A 21,551-nucleotide genomic window follows, 5' to 3' on the forward strand; every position below is an offset into this window, starting at 1 on the left:
AGTGAGATCATGTGGTATTTTTCTTTCATTGACTGGCTTATTTCACTCAGCATAATGTTCTCCAATTCCATCCAGGTTGCTGCAAATGGTAAGAATTCCTTCTTTTTTATGGCAGCATAATATTCCATTGTGTAGATGTACCATAGTTTTCTGATCCAGTCATCTGCTGATGGGCACCTAGGCTGCTTCCAAATCTTAGCTATTGTAAATTGTGCTGCTGTGAACATAGGGGTGCATATATCCTTTCTGATTGGTGTTTCTAGTTTCTTTGGATATATTCCTAGGAGTGGGATTACTGGGTCAAATGGGAGTTCCATTTTCAGTTTTTTGAGGAAACTCCATACTGTTCTCCACAGTGGCTGCACCAGTCTGCATTCCCACCAGCAGTGCAAGAGGGTTCCTTTTTCTCCGCATCCTCGCCAACACTTGTCGTTTTTTGATTTGTTGATGACAGCCATTCTGACAGTTGTGAGATGGTACCGCATTGTTGTTTTGATTTGCATCTCTTGGATAATTAGTGATGTTGAGCATGTTTTCATGTGTCTCTTGGCCTTCTGTCTTCTTTTGAAAAGATTCTATTTAGGTCCGTTGCCCATTTTTTTATTGGATCATTTATCTTCCTTTTATTAAGTTGTATAAGCTGCCTGTGTATTTCCTTACTTTTAATCTCTGTCTTTATATGTAAAGTGAGTTTCCTGTAGGCAACATATAAGTTGAGTCTTGGTTTTAAAATGCTCTGATAATCTCTGTCTTTTTAATTAGTATATTTAGATCATTCACATTTAAAGTGATTATTGATATAGTTGGGTTAATATCTATCATATCATGTTTGTTTTCTATTCCTTGCTTTTGGTCTTTTCTGGTTCTACTTTTATCTTCTTTTTTTTAATTTAAATTCTTTATTGTTTAAAGTATTACATAAGTCTCCTTTTTTCCCCTTTGACCTTCCCCCAGCCATTCCCACCCCCCTTATCTTTTTTAAAACTTTTCTTTTTATCTTCTTTCTTAGCCTGTTAATTATACTTAAAAATATTTCTCTAGAGTTTGCAATATACAGTTTTAACTAATCTAAGTGTACTTTCATATAACACTATATTGTTTTACATTTAGTTCAGATACCTTATAAAAGAACTAGAGGCTCGGTGCACAAAATGGGTGTATGGCAGGGGTGGGTCCCTCAGCCCGACCTGCACCCTCTCCAATCTGGGACCCCAGGGATGGGGCCTAAATTGGCAGACGGACATCCCTCTTGCAATCCAGGACCACTGGCTCCTAACCGCTCGCCTGCCTGCCTGCCTGCCTGATCTCCCCTAACCACTCTACCTGCCTGCCTGATTGCCCCTAACTGCCTCTGCTTGCTGGCCTGATCACCCCCTAACTGGTCCCCTGCCAGCCTGGTTGCCCCCTAACCGCCCTTGTGCAGTCCTGGTCACCCCATAACTGCCCCCCTGCCAGCTTGGTTGCCTCCTAACTGCTCCTCTGCCTGCCTGCCTGATCACCCCTAGCCACTCTACCTGCCTGCCTGATCACCCCTAACTGCCTCTGCTTACCGGCTTGATCACCCCCTAACTGGTCCCCTGCTGGCCTGGTCGCCCCCTAATTGCCCCCTTGCCAGCCTGGCCACCCCTAACTGCTCCCATGCCGGCCTGGCCGCCCCCTAACTGCCCCCCTGCTGGCCTGGCCAACCCCTAACTGCTCCCCTGCCAGCTTGATTGCCTCCTAACCACTCTCTTGCCGGCTGCCTGATCACCCCTAACCACTCTATCTGCTGGCCTGATGACCTCTAACTGCCTCTGCTTGCCAGCCTGGTCACCCCTAACTGCCCCCCTGCCAGTCTGGTCACCCCCTAACTGTCCGGAAGGAAGTTGGACGTCCAGAAGATGTCCGGTCGACCTGGTCTAATTAGCATATTACCCTTTTATTAGTATAGATAATCTGAATTCATCTCCCATTCCTTATGGCATTGCTGTCATCATTTTGCTGGTCAATATGCTAAAATCACTAAATATATTATTACTCTGATTAGTTTAAACAATAAACACTTGTTTCTTCTCTGGTACTTTACCTTTCTTTATGGAGAACTGAATTTCTTACTCATAATATCATTTCCTTCTCTCTGAAGAACCTCTTTTAACATTTTTTCCAGGGCAGGTCTGCTGGTTGTGAATTCCATTAGTTTTTGTTTATTTGAGAAAGTCTTTATTTCACCCTCACTTATGAAGGATAATTTTACATATAGAATTCTAGATTTTTTTAACACTTAAAATATTTCATTCTTATTTACATGATTTTCGATAAGAAATTCTCTAATTCTTATCCTTGTTTTTCTATAGATAAGGTTTATTCTCTCCCTCCCTCCCAGCTTCTTTCAAGATTTTCTCTTTTGTTTTATTGTTTTGTTAATTTTCACCTGAATATTTTTTCCATTGATTTTTAGAGAGAGTGAAAGGGAAGGGTAGAGAAAGAGAGAGACATTGGTGAGAGAGAAACTTCATGGATCAGTGGCCTCCTGCATGCCCCCTACTGGGGGATCAAGCCCGAAACCTGGGCATATGCCCTGATCAGAAATTGAACCAGTGACCTCTTGGTTTCTGGGTCAATGCTTAACCACTGAGCCACACCGGCTGGACATTATGGTTGTTTTGTTTTTTTTTTTTTAGAGAGAGAGGAATGGAGAGGGAGAGAGGAATGGAGAGGGAAAGAGAAAAACATCAATGTGAGAACAAAAGATTGACCAGCTGCCTCCTGCACACCCACTACTGGCAAATGAGCCCAGAACCTTTTGTTGTACAGGACTGTGCTCCAACCAAATGACCCACCCAGCCAGGGCTCCTTTTTCTTATTCTTTAGAGTTTACATCTCTTCGTTTATGTTACTCACCTATGTTGTTTACCTTTTTATTAGAATTTTTAACATATTAATCATAGTTATTTTAACCTTGGTCTGACGCCCTAGTTGGTTTGGCTCAGTGGGTAGAGTGTTGGCCTGCATGTGGACTGAAGGGTCACAGGTTCCATTCCGGTCAAGGGCACATGCTTGGTTTGCAGGCTCGATCCCCAGTAGGGGGTGTGCAGGAGGCATCCGATCAGTGATTCTCTCTCATCATAGATGTTTCTCTCTCCCTCTCTCTTCCTCTCTGAAATCAATACAAATATATTTTAAAAATAAAAAGTAAAAAAATAAATTCTTGGTCTGATAATTCCAACTCTATTATATCTGAGTTTGATTCTAATGATTGCTTTTTCTTTTCAAACTGCCTTTTAGTGTTCTAATTTTTTGTTGAAAGCTAGACATGATGTATTGAGTAATAAGAACTCAGTCTAATAGGCCTTTATTGTGAGGTTTTATGTTAACATGGCCAGGAGTTAGTCTGAATTTAATGTTAACTGAAGCTATAGGTGCCAGAGACATCAAATTCCTCTATGTCTTTGAGTTTTTCTCTCCTTTTTTCTGGGTGTCTTAAATAATTCTTTCTTAGTTGAAGTTTGTGTCTTATAGCTTTTTCAGCTGTAATCCACTACTAGCACCTGTGTTGGTGTTTGGTAAAGTATAAGGGAGAGGAAACATTCTGTTCTCTTATGATTAAGTCATGGCCTTTTGGTGGCCTGTGACGCTGGGCTGTGGCCTTCACAGGTGTTTCTTAGCTCTTCCCACTTAGGTGATACAGGGTGATAGAGGGGGTTGGAATTAGGAATTGGCCTTCTTCCATGTCATCATGTAAGACTCTGATTAAGCCTTTTCTCTCTCTTTTTTTTTAAAGCCTTTTGGTGAGGATGCCTCTTTTTATGGGTAATGCTCTGTGCATATTTTACAATGGTTACTTTCTCCCTTCCCATGCCAGAGCCAGGAAGCAATCTTTCTTGATTCTTTACGAGGATCTGGTGGGCTTCTTGGAGGTAAATTCACTCTCCCAGGAATTTCTCATTTTCAAGCTGGATCATACTCAACCTTCAGCAGTTTATCAAATTTATCATTTAAATGTTTCTACCATTTACTGGCTCTGATGGTTTCTGCTCTAGGTAAGAAGATTTGGGTTATGACTCTCTGAATTTACTTCTCTCTCCAGATTTCAGGGTAGAAATTACCTGCCAAACTCAGCTCTGTTATATCCAAGAAAAGTAATTTATTTTCAGTTTGTTTAGCTTTTTTTTTCTTTTTTTTTTTTCTGATTGTAGGACAAATGTGACAACTTCCAAGCTCTTTACATGTTGGAGGTGAAACTGAAAGTCCTGGAATTTCTTTTTTTCCCCCTTTATTTTTTAAAAAGTTATTTTTTAATTACAGTTGATATACAGTATTACATTAGTTTCAGGTGTACAACATAGTGGTTAGACCTTTAAGTACTTTATGAAGTGATCACCCGATAAATCTAGTACCCATCTGGCTTGGAATTTCTTTTGTATTTTAGTGTTTTTGGTTTTCTTGTCTTCCCTTCTCAATTTTCACCATACAGGTGAAGGTCAAAACTGGTACAAAATTGTCATCTTAGGAGCAGAGATAAAATCATAGTTTTTACATTAAATGCTGTTGAGAATGGGGAATATGAACAGATAGATTTGAGTTGATAGATAGCTAGATTAATGAAAAAGGCTTATCCTTCTATCTTTCTTGAGTCCTGGAAGATTTATTGGTATTGCTGACTGAGAAATACAGGATACATTGATCCATATCAGGAATTGGTAAACTTTTCCTTAAAGAGCCAGATAGAAACTATTTTAGATTCTGCAGGCCATACTGTCTCTGCTGCAGCTACTCATCTCTGCAGTTGTAGTGCAAAAGCAGTTATTGGTAACAATGAATATGAGTATATTTCATTAGAAGTTTGTTTAAAAAGATGAGGCCCTAGCTGGTTTGGCTCAGTGGATAGAATGACGGCCTGCAGACTGAAGGGTCCCAGGTTCAATTCCAGTCAAGGGCACATCCTGGGTTGCAGGCTCGGTCTCTGGTGGAGGGTGTGCAGGAGGCAGCCAATCAATGATTCTCTCTCATCATTGATGTTTCTCTCTCTCTCCCTTCTCTGAAATCAATAAAAATATATTAAAAAAAATAAATAAGTGAAAATATGGGGTGTGGACTGGATTTGACCTGTGGGCCATAGAACCCTGGTCTAGATCAATGGTATTTGTTATTCCATAGCTCTGTCTAGTACTGATTATTAAGAGATTGTAGCCATGTTTATTTGCATGTATTCTATCATGTTCAAATATTGACCCATGTTGAGATGAAGTTTTGCATATATTAATTAGAATGGTTCCCCAACTCTTAAGATTTAAGAGTCATCCTAGGTCAAGGCTCAATTTATGAGTGTAAAAACTACCTTGAAGTTGCTTTGAAACTGTGATTCTTTTTCACTCAGAATAATAAAAATAATTTCCAGCAATTGTTTATGTTAGTTTTAAAATAAGTCTATTTTTATTACTTTACTTAGTCACTTAGGCATGGCAAGTATTATAAAGGTGATGATAGACGCATTGCCCAAAAGCAGTAGATAGTAGGGCCAGGACTGCAACCTACCAATTATTTGACTTCCATGGCAGAGCTCTTTTACCACCTGTTTTATCAGTCATGACAGCTGGAGGCGGAGTCAGTAGATTGAAGATTAGCTTTCTTCAGAGGTCAGTTCTGGGCTTTATTCTGTTTTTTTTTTTTAATATATTTTATTGATTTTTTACAGAGAGGAACGGAGAGGGATAGAGAGCTAGAAACATCGATGAGAGAGAAACATCGACCAGCTGCCTCTTGCACACCCCCTACCGGGGATGTGCCTGCAACCAATGTACATGCCCTTGACCGGAATCGAACCTGGGACCTTTCAGTCCGCAGACCGACGCTCTATCCACTGAGCCAAACCGGTTTTGGCTGGGCTTTATTCTTAATAAGAAAAGTGGGATTATGCTCATTATTTCAAGCTAGAGGCCCAGTGCATGGCATTTGTGCACTGGGTAGGGGTGGGGCGCGGAGGTGCGGTCCCTCAGCTCGGCTTGTGCCCTCTCACAGTCCAGGAGCCCTCAGGGGATGTCCTGCTGACAGCTGTCTCCTGCCACCGCTTACCAGCTCTGAGCCTGGCTTCTGGCTGAGCAGTTGTGGGAGCGCTCCCCCAGCGCACTGACCAGGGGGCAGCTCCTGCGTTGAGCGTCTGTCCCCTGGTGGTCAGTGTGCATTATAGCGACCGGTCATTCTGCCATTTGGTTGATTTGCATATTAGCCTTTTATTATATAGGATAATTCTGTGTTGGGCATTATTTCAGTGCATTTGGGAAGACAGAAATAGGTGTCTAAGTTACTAAAATGAATCAGGCAAGTGATATTGCATAATGATTATAGAATATTTAAACTGGAAAGGATTTTATTTAACTCAATTATTTAATTTCAGAGGCAAATAACCTAAGGTTCAGAGAGAATAAGTGACTTGGAGGCCAGTGTAGTTTAATAAAAGAGCATGATACTGGAAGACCATAATAGCAGTATGTTAGAACCAGTTTGGGAGAGTTATTGTTAAGTTCAGGAGTTTTTGTGAACCAGTTGAATACATTTATGGTTAAAAATTATAAATAAACTTATAAATTATATAAAAAACAAATATATGCTCAAAATGCACACTTACTAATTATTTTGCTATGTGTATTTTTTTAAAAATATATTTTTATTGATTTCAGAGAGGAAGGAAGAGGGAGAGAGAGAGATAGAAACATCCACGATGACAGAGAATCATTGATTGGCTGCCTCCTGCATGCCACCTACTGGAGACCGAGCCCACAACCCAGGCATGTGCCCTTGACTGGAATTGAACCTGGGACCTTTCAGTCTGCAGGCCGACGCTCTATCCACTGAGCCAAACCAGCTAGGGCTATTTTGCTATATATTTTTATTATCTATGCTTTGGAGATTATTTCTGTTTAGTGTACCTGTGTGGTGGAGGTGCTATATAGTGATGTCCTACCATGCTCTGTGATCAGTGAAGTGACTTTGATAACTTGAAAATGGCCACACAGCAGTATTTGCACCACAGAAATTGGCAAATGCTACAAACAACCCTCTTTTGACGCTCACCAGTACCATCCCCTGAGCCAATCTATTAATATTTACCAAGATATCACAGGCCATGATTCCTGTGTTGGTATACTTGTCTGTTTACTAGTATGTGCTTGGCTTTGATGCAAGACTGTGGGTTCCTGGAGGTTTGGAATTTATATCCCTAGCACCCAGCACAGTGCTAGGCATATAGTTGGCAGACAAATGTTTGTGGAATGAACGAGTGAACTTTATATTTATTCAGTCTTTGATTCAAATTCTGGCTCAATTACTTAACTAGCTGTGTGACCTTGGTTATTTTAACCTCTTTTTATTAGTAAAATGAGAATAATAACACCAGCTTTGCATGCTTGTTCTGATGATTAATGAAAAGATCTAGAGATGTCTAGTACATTATAGGTGCAAAAAAGTAGTCAATATTTATGATTATAACCTAAGAAGAAGGAGACGTAAATGCTATTACGGTCCAGACTTATGTTGTATGCAGAGCTTTGTATTAAGTGTTTGACCACAAGCTGGATGAGAATCAAGAATCTGGCACTGTTATTTTTGTGTGTACATACTTCTCCCTCCCCCACAAAATAATGGGATATATTAAAAGGAATATGATATATAAGAGGCAGGAAGCAATCCCTCTGTTATATTTGGCTTTGTTCACGCTCTTATTACAGAATCATATCTAGTTTTACATTGCTCATTTTAAAGAGGATGTCAAAAAATTGTATGGAGAGTGTCCTGGGAAGAACCAACAACTATGATTAAAGGGATAGAAAATAGGTCCTTTGAGGCAAGTTTAGGAATTGAGTTTGTTTATTCTGGAAAGGAGACAGTAAAGGAGTTTCTTAACTATCTTCAAGTACATGAAGGGTTATTACAAGGAGGATACTCATATGTTGTTCTCCAAATGCACAGAGGACCAAAAGAGGAAATCAATTTATTTCATTTAAAGAAAATTGTGTTAAAACACTGAAATGGACTATCAAGGGATGTCATGGACTCTCCATTTAAAAAATATTTAAAAAGAGCAGCAGCAGATGGTTTTTTTTTATTGAAAGGTTTAAATATTTGACCTCATGAAAGTAACAGACAGGATTGTAGACCTTGCAGCTTTTTCTATGTCATATTTTCTTACATTGATTGTAACTTACCAAGCATATCCCAGATATCTTATTTGGAAACCACATATAACTTGATAAAATTATTATTTAGCTTGCTTTACTGGCTTGGGTTTATCTTGAATGAAAAGATTCAGTATTATTTGTCTACTAATAGCTAAATCAAAGTAAGTTTATATATAGAATAGTCCACATTTGTATTTTTACACGATTCTAGGTATATCTGAAGCATTACTTAGAGTATTTAATATTAATATTATTTTCAAGTAGTGTATTACAAATATTCTGTAACTCTTTTGTGACAGGGAGTCCTCTTGGTATATGACATTACAAATTATCAAAGCTTCGAGAATTTAGAAGACTGGTATACTGTGGTGAAGAAAGTGAGTGAGGAGTCGGAAACTCAGCCACTGATTGCCTTGGTGGGCAATAAAAGTAAGTTAATAATGCTTATTAATATATAGTAAAGTTTATTTGCCTATCCTATTGTTTTTATTTCTAAAAATGTTGATGTTTGGAAACATAAGTAGATACAGCTTTCCTGGAGTAAGCAAATTGCTTAAAGAGAAAATTCCTAAAGATGTGTATAGTCTTTTCAATAACAGTTTTGATGCTGATCTATCTTAACTGCTGTGCTGCTTTGGCCAATTCCTGTTAAGGTAAGTTCTGCTCTGACTGTGTGTTTTGGCTTCCTGAGGTCTAAGGAAACAGCGCGGCCTATTAAGAACAGCAACACAGCTGCAGATTTTATGATATTGCTCTGCAGCCTCACTCTGCCCCAGAGATTTTGGGAGATACATTTCATTAAATGATCCCCTATTCTAGGGAAGGAAGCAGTGTCTGTGTGGAATTTTGTGTGTATTGTTTTTTGCTCCCATAAAGTTCCTTTCTGAATTTTTTAGGCTCTGAAATATAAATAATTTTTTTTTTGAGAAAGTGTGTTATTATGGGGAAATAGTAGTGCTCGGTAAAAATGATGGGTAAATAATTTTTGAGATTCGTCTTTTGGGTTATGATATACAGCATATAAAAATGGTAAGACAGTGCAGCACAAGACTGTTACTTGGTTCATCATCCTCCAATGCAGTTACTTGGAAAAGGAGTCCCTACAAAGGATTTTCAAGTATATAAAATATTATGATATGACCTAATCTTTTACAACTTATTTGAGGACAGAAAAAGAGAAATGAATAAAAATTATACCATGAAAGATTTAGGTCAGAAACTGTTTCCTGCCTACAAGCATTGTTAAATCAATATCCAAGTATACTTAGGAAGAGAATTATCTTTGCCAAAAGTCTTTAATAGTAGAGTGCATTTTTTTTTGTCTGTAATTGGTTAGGAAATAGTACTTCCTGAAAGACTAAACCAAGATTTCTTCATTATGTGGTTTTGCACACTTAGATGAACATGTAATAAATCCAAGCCTTATTTTAAAACCGTTGTAAAACAGGTGTGAATATCATTTCTCTGAAGAGTTAAAAATACAAATTTTATATTGTTTTTAGGAAACAGTATTACATATCACAAGATGTATGGGTTGGATAAAAGATACAGTTTTATTTTAAAGGTTTAGTAAAATTTGCTCATCTATTTTGTATATAATTATAATTGAGTGAATTAAATACTTTTCAATTCATTGAAATCCCCCTTTACAAATCATGAGTTTTGATGAGCTAAGATTCCATTTCTAAGCTGGACTTTTCATTTTAGGAGATAATTGCTTGGTCATTATGTTACCAAAGCATTGGCTTATTTTATGGTTAAATGTGTGCTTTATTTGAGGTTTCCCATTAACTTTTGGGAAATTGTAGAGTAGGGAAGGAGGATAGGGGTTCTGATTTGTTTTCATTTCTTTCAGGATATCATCTAACCACCATCTGGAGTAATGGCGTAGTGGTACATAATTATATACATTATGTGTTTATGCTCTCCTGTGAGGCATCCAGCATTGGTCGCTGTCAGAGGCAGGATATCAGACTAGATAGGCTATTGAACTGTGCTTGGTTGTGCCATTCAGCGTTATATAAATTTATGCAAAAAATGACCACAGTGTTATGTTTGAGATTTCATAGCATAAAAATCAAAAGAACTTTTGGCTTAGCTCTAACCCCTTTTTTGTATTTATAATACTCTCCTTCAGAATGAGATCATATAATAGAGTATACAGTCACACAGAATGTTATATATGTAAAATGAAGAGATTATAGGTGAACATTTTCCTGAATATTATTTCATATGATCATGTAATGAAAGAGCTTATAATTTGTGTTTCTAAATCGATGTTTCATTTGTATGGTAATATGCATTCATTTTCCTTTTTGGTCATAAAATTATATTAAAAAGCAAAGACTTCACCTACTGGTTAAAGGCAAAGAGAAAGAAACATGATGGGAAGACATCTGAAACTATATTATTCCAATTATCTACACAAGTCATCTTCTGCCTAAATGTGCAATTTAAAATTCATCATTGTGTCCTATTCTTTGCAACTTTAATAGAAAGCATATGTTGAAGAGAAATAGGTGTAGGCCCTGAATATATTGGCAGCTTTTGGCCAAAGTTCAGTAGAAGCATAGAAAATTTCCACACAAAGTGTATGTTTGTGCGTGTGTGCGCATTCACAGGCATGTGTGAATTTGTTCCATAGTAAGACCTTATGATTAGAAAGATATAAAATCATTTACTTTTTATTAAAATATGGTAAACTCAGAAATTGAGGCTGAGGGTTGAAGATAGTCTTAGGTAATGGTGAATTATGGGTTTGTTTTTGTAAAAACTTTTGAGTTTTATTAGGTTTAATATAAAGAGTAACTAGAGTAGGTTAATAAAGTAGCCAGAAGAGGAAGGGACTTGCTTTAATGACATAGACAGAATTGGTAATTAGTAAGTTATTTCAGTATATGATAACTTAAAAGTATATAATGTTTAAAGCAAATTTATTGACTTTATTTCATTCTATATTCTGAAAAGCTTTAAGAGATTAATGTTCTTTTTACTAATTAAGATTTTAAATGAAGTATTGAGTGTGGTTAAGATCACAGAAATTTGATTTTGACAGATTTTGTTTTCAAGCCCAGTTTCTTCCCTTTACAGCACTGTGACAATCAGAAAAGCTACTTTATATTTCTAAGCCTCCATTTACTCTTCTGGAAATAAGGGTAATAGTTTCTGTCTGATAAAGTTGGTTTAAAGATTAAACGAGATATTACATGAAAAACACTTAGCATGTGGCCTTATCCAATGTAAGTGCTCAATAATATTATTATTCTTAATCATAGTAGCCTTTTAAAAGCATTAACTATGTTGACATATTGAAAGGCATCCAAATTGGAAAAGAAAAGGTAAAATTGTCATTATTCGTAGATGATATAATATTGTACATAGAAAACCCTAAAGACTTCATAAAAAAACTAATAGACTTAATAAATGAATTTGGCAGTGTAGCAGGATACAAAATTAACACCCAAAAGTCTATGACTTTTTTATACACCAATAATGAACTCACAGAAAGAGAAACTAAAAATACAATCCCATTTACTATTGTAACAAAAATATTAAGATACCTAGGAATAAATTTAACCAAGGAAATAAAGGACCTATACTCAGAAAATTACAGGATGCTGAAAAAAGAGATACAGGAACACATAAACAAATGGAAGAATATACCATGTTCTTGGATTGGTAGAATCAAGATCATTAAAATGTCCATACTATCCAAAGCAATCTATAAATTCAATGCAATCCCCATTAAAATACCAATGGCATACTTCAAAGACCTAGAACAAACTCTGCAAAAATTCATCTGGAATAAAAAAAGACCCCGAATAGCTGCAGTAATCTTGAGAAAGAAGAACAAAGTTGGAGGGATCACAATACCAGATACCAAGCTATATTACAAAGCCACTGTTCTCAAAACTGCCTGGTACTGCCACAAGAATATATATAGACCAATGGAACAGAACAGAGAACCAGAAATTGACACAAGCCATTATGCTCAATTAATATTTGACCAAGGAGGCAAGAGCATAAAATGGAGTCAAGACAGTTTCTTCAATATATGGTGTTGGGAAAATTGAACAGATACATGCAAAAAAATGACACTAGATCACCAACTTACACCATACACAAAAATACACTCAAAATGGATAAAGGACTTAAATATAAGATGGGAAACCATAAAAATCCTAGAAGAAGCCATAGGCAGCAACATAGCAGACATTTGTCATAGCAATATCTTTACTGATACAGCTCCTAGGGCAATGGAAACTAAGGAGAAAATAAACAAATGGGATTGCATCAAAATAAAAAGCTTCTGCACAGCATAAGAAACCATCAACAAAACAACAAGAAAGTCCACTGCATGGGAGAACATATTTGCCAATATTATCTCTGATAAGGGTTTAATCTCCAACATTTACAGGGAACTCATACAAACTTAACAAAAGGAAGATAAACAATCCAATAAAAAATGGGCAAAGGACCTAAATAGACACTTTTTGAAAGAGGACATACAGAGGCCAAGAGACATATGAAAACATGCTCAAAGTCACTAATCATCTAAAAGATGCAAATCAAATCAACATGGAGGTACCAACTTACACCTGTCAGAATGGCTATCATCAACAATCAACAAACGACAAGTGCTGGAGAGGATGCAGAGAAAAAGGAACACTCCTGCACTGCTGGTGGGAATACAGACTTGCAGCCACTGTGAAAAACAGTATGGCATTTCCTCAAAAAATTAAAAATGGAACTGCCATTTGACCCAGTGATCCCACTTCTAGGAATATATCCCAAGAAACTAGAAACACCAATCAGAAAGGATATATGCACCCCTATGTTCATAGCAGCACAATTTACAATGGCTGAGATTCGGAAACAGCCTAAGTACCCATCAGCAGATGAGTGGATTAGAAAACTGTGGTACATCTACACAATGGAATAATACGCTGCTATAAAAAAAGGAAATCTTACCATTTGCAACAGCATGTATGGAGCTGGTGAGCATTATGCTAAGCCCGTGGTTGGCAAATGGCGGCTCGCAAGCCACATGCGGCTCTTTGGCCCCTTGAGTGTGGCTCTTCCACAAAATACCACGGCCTGGGCGAGTCTATATTTTGAAAAAGTGGCATTAGAAGAAGTTTAAGTTTAAAAAATTTGGCTCTCAAAAGAAATTTCAATCGTTGATATTTGGCTCTGTTGACTAATGTATTTGCTGACCACTCTGCTAAGTGAAATAAGCCAGTCAGAGAAAGATAAATGTCACATGATCTCACTCATTTGTGGAATATAATGAACAACATAAACTAATGAATAAAAATAGATACAGAGACAAGGAAGCATCGAACAGACTGTTAAACTACATTCGGAAGGCAGGGGAGGGTTGCGGGGGTTAGGAGAGGTGGGGGGGGGAGGTCAATGGGGGAAAAAGGAGACATGTACTACTACTTGTAATATTTTAAACAATAAATACAAAGTAAAATAAGAGTTGGCCCATAAGAAACAGCAACAAAATAAAACAAAAAATAAAAGCATTAACTATAGCTTCAATTTGAATAATCACAAATTATAAATTAGTAGAGCTGAAATAGAAGTTTTATAAACTTTCTCCAATGCCAGCTAAGTGTATGCAGCTAGTCATTGCGAATTTGCACAAAGGTTGAGCTGGAGAGAGTGCTTAAGGTAGTGATGGCAAACCTATGACACACGTAGCCATTTCTGATGACCCGCGGCTGCTGAGGCGGCCACATGCTGAGGATGAAACATTTGCTGCTCCTGAGGATGAAACATTTACGATGTTTCATCCTCCCCTATTAGACACTGCTCCTGAGGATGAAACATTCGCAAATGTTTCATCCTCCCCTATTATACACTCTGTGCTGGAGGTCTGTAGGCCAAAACAACAGAAGTCCGGCACAGAGCGTCTAGTTCTGGGACTTCCGGTTAAGCCGGGATCTTTGCCCTCACTTCCGCCAGCAGAGCAGGGAGCAGCGGAACGCAGCAGGGGACGCATCTCTGGGGTCCCTGTCATTACCAGTAACCAAATAACAGTTAACCACAGCAACCATTATCTACTGTTATGGGGTGTCATGGATTTCTAATCCATCATTACTGAGATAAGTGAGGGGGAGGCTGGGAGAGGCTAGGGTTTGTGGTGTACTATGGGTGCCGTTTCCCGCCATTAGAAATAGCGGCAGCCATTTTAATTCACATAGGGAACACCATCTTGCTCCATAGTGCAGACTCCATTTCACCACTATTACTGTTGTGCATCCTTATTCACCCCTATTTCTGCTTATTAACCCTGCCCTTTCCTAAAAGACAGTTATATGCACCATTTTGTGGTTAGTTAGGCTAGTTAACCCCTAATTGCCTGCAGGCCTAACAAGCTATCTATAATTCTATCTTCTGTCACTGCCCCTCTGATGGAAAACCCAAAAAATAAAAAACTAAGGTTAAGTAAAGGAAGTGGTAGTAGCAGTGGCCGACCCTTTCAAGAGACATGGACCGAGATGTATGGCTATATAGAAAAAAATGGCAGATCATTTTGCATTCTATGTACTGAAACGGTAGTAAGCAGAACGTGGAATATAAATAGACATTTTGAAACTAATCATTCCCAGCTCTTGGAAAAAAGTGAGGATGAAAGGAAGGAATACATTTCCAGGCAGCTACACCTTTATAAGAGCCAATCTAATTCCATCCTTAAATTTATGAAAGGCTCTACAAATTTAACATCTGCAAGTTTGAGCATTGCTCACTCTATAGCTCAGCATGGAAAAGTGCTCAGTGAGGGAGAATTTATTAAGGAAACTCTCCTAAGATGTGCACCAGTTCTATTTCACGATATGCAGAATAAAGATGCAATTATTAAGAGAATATCTGAGTTACTACTCAGTAGAAATATCATAAAAGACCGAATAATGAGACTGAACACAAACGTACAACATCAATTAAAGAGAGACATAAGGAAGTGTAAATATTTTTCGATCTCTCTTGATGAAACTACTGATGTCACATCACATGCTCAGTTGGCCATTATTGGTCGATATTCTGATGGTCTCACAATGAGAGAAGAGTTGATAAAGTTAGTATCAGTGTCAACAAGTAAATCAGGAAGCGAAATATGTAAGGTTGTTATACAAACATTTCGTGACTTAAGCATTGATATCTTTAAAGTTGTGTCTGTGAGGACAGATGGGGCACCAAATATGGTGGGGAAAAAAGTCGGATTTGTCAAATTGTTTACAGAAGCTATTGGACATCCGATTGTGCCTTTTCATTGTATTATCCATCAGGAGGCTTTATGTGCCAAGGCAGGATTCACTGACTTAAACGACTTAATGTCAGTTGTTACAAAAATAGTTAATTTAATAGCTGCTCGCCCCCGTCACAAGCGAGAATTTTCGGCACTTTTACTGGAGGTTGATTCCACCTACAGTGGACTGCTGATGTACAATAATGTAAGATGGCTGAGCTGAGGCAAAGTTCTTGAGCGCTTTGTGGAGTGCTTTGAAGAAATTAAGGTATTCCTTGATGATAAGGATCTGGGAAACTTTCCTCAGCTTAATGATGATTAGTGGGTCAACACCCTGATGTTTTTTACAGATCTCTCTGTTCATATTAATGAACTGAACTTAAAGTTACAATGTTTTGGCAAAAGTATTGACGTTATGTTTGGATACATAAAAGCTTTTGAAAGTAAAGTTAAAATTTTCAAGCGAGATGTAGAAACTAAAACTTGTAAGTTATTTTCCTCGAATAACAAAGTATTTTGAGAAGGCCAGTGCAGCTGTACCAAATGAAATGGAACTCTTGCATATGAAGTACCAGCATGTTTTAGACTCATTACCTGACCAGTTTAGTGATAGATTTAGTCAATTTAGAAGTCTAGAACAGACCATGAAAATAAGTATCCTGATGTAGTAGTCTACAGCAGTTTGGAATTAAATGGTTTCCAATGGATGCAAATTGATGATTTGGAGATGCAACTTGCAGAATTTCAAGACAGTATCTGGGCTCAAGTGTTTGTCGACTTGAGGTCAAAGCTTGAGAATCTGGAAAGGTGCCACTTGGAGAATCAAGAGGAGTGCCACTACGAACAGGAAATTTGGAGTGCCTGGAACCGACTACCAGACACTTTTAGCACCCTGAAAAATATAGCAATGGCTTTACTCACAATTTTTCCCTCTACATACTTTTGTGGGGCCTTATTCTCAGTGTTAAATAATATCAAAACCAACAAAAGAAACAGATTGACAGATGAAGTTAGTAGCGCTTGCTTGGGCCTGAAGTGTACAAAATACCAACCTTCAATTGAAGATTTAGCCAATGAAATTCAGCAACAAAAAAGTCACTAATAGGCAGGTTAGTTAAAGAATTCCCCCTCCCGCTCACTTATCTTAGTTCATGGCACCCCACACAAGCTAAATAATATCAAGACCAACAAAAGAAACCGACTGACAGATGAACAAAGAAGTCACTAAGCAGATAAGTTAAATATTTAGTTTTTGGTTTATTAAATACAATTATATATAGCAATTATACATTTATGTTATTTAAACTATAAATATCGCGGAATAATGTTTTTTCCTCAAAGTGACACACTACCCGAGTTCTGCTCAGTTTTTTGGCGAAGTTTGACACACCAAACTCAAAAGGTTGCCCATCACTGGCTTAAGGAGTGATTGGACTTGCTAACCTAGGTCTTAATTTTGATCTTTTTTTTTCCTGCCATATTCAGGTTTTCTAAAAATTTTGACTGCCTTTTTGCTCTGTTTGGTAGTTGAGATTAATAAATCAGTTTTGTCCAAATCTTCACTGAAGCTCCTACTTTTCCCTAGTGAGATAAAAATAAATTTTTGGTAAGTAAGCTTCAAAATGAGAATGAGGGTAAGTCATTTACTTATTCCATATATTTTATGGGAAGTTCATTGAAGTTTGATGATGACTACAGCCCCATGTGGAATGAGATGTCTGACAGGTTACAGATGCAGTCACATAAGCACCCAGAAACAATTATATTACCAGCTGGGGTAACTTATGCAATTCAGAGAGCCAAGGCCACCAGGCCTAATACTTGGTTTCCTGGCCTTGAAGTTCTTGCTCTCCTAGCATCGGGGCACTCTCGTTTGATCAGAGCCTACACTGAAGAGCCTAGGGTTTTCAGTTAATGTCCACTTAGGGGCTTATTACAGGTGGACCCTGGCCGTGGCCTAACATACCACCACTGCCTCTCATGTGAACTGCTGCAGTAGTCAGCCTAATATTGGTCTTCCTGCTCCTAGCTTTGTTCTACAATCCAGTTCCCAAGTGGGAAATCATAATATATGACTCTGCAGCTTAAAATCCTCTAGTGCTTTCTCATCATGCTTAGGATGAAATCCAAGCTACTTATCCAGGAGCACTAGGTGGTCTCAAACCTGACCACCTACTATAGCACATGTTCCCTTACCCACTGTATGCATAAGGCACATAGTCTTTATGTCTATTTCTAACACACTCCAAGTTAATTTGCACCTTAGGGTTTGCTCTGCTTGAAAGGCTTTTTCTTCTGGTCTTTGCTTGGCTGCCTCCATTTGGTCATTTGGATCTCATTTTAAATGTCTTCTCTTCAGAGTTGCCTTCTTCACCCACTCAATCTAAAGGAGCCATCTAGTCCCTTTCTGTCAGGACATTCTGATTGTGTTATCTGTGTAGTCTCATTGCCATCTGATACTGTTTCTTGTTTGTTTCTTGTCGGTCTTTCCCCACTAAAATCTAAGCTCTGTGAAAGCTAAGGACCTCATCACTTAGAACAGTGCCTGAATGAATGAATACTGAATGAATGAAGAAAAGCCTTTTCATGAAGACTGTTGAAATTCGAAGTGTTTATGGCCTGGGATGTGTTAATCAGGAAAAATGGTTTTCTTAATGAGGAAAAATACGAATGTAGATACAGGGTATCTGTTAGATGGCCTTCAGAGCCAATTGGCCTACTGAATTCCATCCTGGTGAATAATGTCAGAGAGAGTTTCTTTGGAAATGCATCGAAGTTATACAATACTGGATCATGTTTGAGATAATGTCATAGATTTTGTCATGATTTTAGGGTAAATAAACATAAAAGAATTAAGAATTTTGCTTCTTTTTCCTAACATGTGACTTTTACATAATGGTAGAATTCTACATGTTGCCTTTATATTTATAAATTGTTTATTTTTACATTTATTTAAAAAATCATGATCTGTACTAATGTACAGTTTTAATGTCATCCCTCCTTCCAGTGTTTAAGGAAAGGTTCAAATTGAAATGAAATGAACATTTAGGAATATTGGTTTTTTAAAGGATAATTTTAATTTTAACCCATGTTTTATAATCCCATGCCTCTTTAATTTGTCATTTTGTTATTTTCTGTCTTTAAGCTGTTACGTTTTTTTATTATCTGGTCCATCAGCTAGTTTCTCCCCTGACTAGCTAACATTCTCAGTGGGATAGATTGTAAACAGAAATTAACAGGGGTTGCATAGGAGCTGCCCTCTTCCTGATTTATAGGTTCTTAGTTAGTGGAGGGGTGGTGGTGATCCATAGCTTGTATTGGGGGTAGGAATTATCATGCTCCGGGACAGAGTGGATGGATGAATGATTTCTACTCTTAAAGATATTAACCAGATCCTTTCCCAAATAAAGACTAATAACTCAGATTTTTAAACAATCTTCATGACAGATGAGGGCATAGAGAAGAGTGCATCAAGACTAATTAACAATGTTGAGTGTATATTCTTCTTAACAGTGATTGATTGTTCTTGGAGTACTATCTCTGCCCAGGAAGTGATGTTTTACACTGCCAGGTTCAAAGGTTACATTTTAATGTACCCTGTAAGTTGTGTTCTCTGAACTCAGTGGAAATGTATTAGTAAAACAAGTAAATTTCAAGTTGAAAATTTTACTGATGCGCTCAATAAAATGATCACAAAGCTTTTAAAAAGACTGTTCTTTTTGTCTATAATAGAGGAGTATAAGAGGTGGTTATATGTCCATTTTGAAAAACTTAATGGGAATTTACATGTAAGTCCTTGCCTATACTGTGACTCTTTTGAGTCTTCAAAATTCTTATTTTATGTGGAGAGTAGAAATGTGAAACTTGGATTTTTATTTTGAAGGATTCATATTAACTTCTACAATATTATAACAAAGTGAATAAGTGAGTCATTATTATCAGTTTACTTAAGAGAATTTAAAATTTATAAGGCATAAACAAAAACTTCTGAGGATTTGAAAAGTTCATTTTGTTTATACATTCTAAATTAAAACATTCTGCTCCTTGTCCATTTGTTTTAATACTTTGGTTCTTTTTCCTGGGAATAGTATCCCAAAGTATTATACCCAAGTGTCTTTTTCAGATGGACCTAACATTTTGGTTTTGATTGCTTTCTTATTTTTGCTTTTTAATTTCTTTACATGTAAATTTGGCAAATACAGCTATGTTAATTTACTTATTGGAAGATGCTGATATTCTTGTACTAAAGGCATCAGTATTCTGTACACTGAGTGAGAGAGTATTTTAATGTATGCACTCAAAGCTGTTCTCTTGTATCATACTTCAACTCTTACTGTACTTTTAGAGCATTTTGATATAATTCCAAGTTTAATTGGTTGAGTAGTTTTTTCAAATTAAAGTTTGATATAAAGAGGGACAGACCTAGGAAGAGGATGAATCAGGAACAGCTTTGTAGGCTATTGTAAGGGCTTTGACGTTTACTCTGTGTGATGGAAAGCCACTGAGTGAAGTGGTTTAGCTTGAAAGGATCACTACAATTTGTTTTTTTGAGAATATACCATAGTGGGTAATTCAGGTGATAAATAATGGGGGCATGGAGCAGGGTGATAGCAGTGGAAATAGTGAGACGAGGTTGGCTTCTGGATATATTTTGAAGGCAGGGGTGATGCATTTTGTCATAGAATGGCTGTGGAGTAGAGGAGAGAAGATAAAGCCAAGATTTTTTGCATAAGCGTCTTGAATGTTGAAGTTCAATTTACTGAGATGATGAAGAATGTGGAATTAAAAGTTTAATTTTGAGAGAGAGAGCGAGAGCGAGAGAGAGAGAGAGAGAGGAAAGAGAGAGAGAGAAGTAGAGAGAAGTAGATAGAGATAGATATTCAATTTGTTGTTCCAATTATTGATGCATTCATTGGTTGATTCTTGTATGTGCCCTGACTGGGGATTGAATCTAAAACCTGGGCATATCGGGACAACCCTAATCAACTGAGCTACCTGGCCAGGGCTGTTGTAGTATTTTAATATGTTTTATATAGAGTAACAGTATGAGCACAGACTTCTGAGTAAGACTTCTTAGGTTCAGATATGGACTCACTTATAAGGCACTTACCCTCTTTATACTCAGTTTTCTCATCTATAAAGTAGGGATAATAATAGCACCTACCTTACAGGGAGGTTGTTGTAAGAATTAAATATATATAAAGCTCCTAGAACCATGTCAAGTATATATAATAGGTGCTATATGTGTTAGTTGTTGTTATTGTGTTCCTCACTCTGTCTTCCAATCATGTGTTCTAGTTATGGGTAATCAGAGGAGGTACTGCTAAATCAATCTATTTTTAATTAAAGGATTTAAAAATAAAAACCACTAACAGTGTTTTGAAATGTCTTTGAAATACATAAATATTGATTAAAATGGTTATAATTAATGTTTGGAAGCCAACCTTCAATTCACTTGTAATTTAGAGGTATATTTTTCTGAAAAGTTATTTAAATTTAATTGATGGAGTTGATATAGTTTTGATATTCGATCTGAATGGCGAAAGCTGGTGTACAGTTGCCATGAATTTTTATCTCAAGTTTATTTTGCTCTGTAGACATGTGTCTAATAAAAAAAAAGATGCTGCATAAACCATCGTTTTAGTTTGAATGTGCTTCTGTTTTTGGTTGAGGTATAAATGTTATTTCTGGCCGTGTCCTTCATACTTAGCTCTTCTTACAACAAATGGAAAGGCCTTAATTGTACCTAAGGGAATAGTTAATCCACAGTGGACATACATATGGTGGACAAAAGCCGAGTCTAGTAAATGAAATAAAATTATAAATGATAAACATATGAATGCTTACAAAGTCTGTCTGGCAGCTATGAAAGATAGAGTATTGTTTGAGATTAGTAAATTTTGTGTATAGCATAATAATAATAATTCTTTTCTTGGCATGTTTGTTATGTATATATAAATTTGATTACAAGGCAAGCTCTCAACTTACGTAAAGCATATTTGTCTTTTATTGTTCACTAAGCTTTGTGATGTCGCTTTGATGTCAACAATAGAGGCTGATGATCTCACATTTTTGGAAAGTTACTGCTCTTTTGATTGGGAGCAGTTAATTAGCATTAACCCAGAACAGCTCTTGGGCTTTAT

General features: G+C 37.1%; 1 protein-coding gene across 2 annotated transcripts in view; it reads left to right on the plus strand.

Annotated features, from left to right (window-relative positions):
• Positions 1–21,551, plus strand: part of RAB28 (RAB28, member RAS oncogene family) — a 77,316-nt gene that overhangs the window by 17,955 nt on the left and 37,810 nt on the right. For both annotated transcript variants that reach the window (XM_008150873.3, XM_008150874.3), the window contains exon 4: positions 8,453–8,582. In XM_008150873.3, coding sequence (XP_008149095.1) covers positions 8,453–8,582 — 130 coding nt within the window. The remainder of the gene's footprint in view (positions 1–8,452; positions 8,583–21,551) is intronic.

Source organism: Eptesicus fuscus, chromosome 2, assembly GCF_027574615.1.
Source record: "Eptesicus fuscus isolate TK198812 chromosome 2, DD_ASM_mEF_20220401, whole genome shotgun sequence".
Classification (NCBI taxonomy): domain Eukaryota; kingdom Metazoa; phylum Chordata; class Mammalia; order Chiroptera; family Vespertilionidae; genus Eptesicus; species Eptesicus fuscus.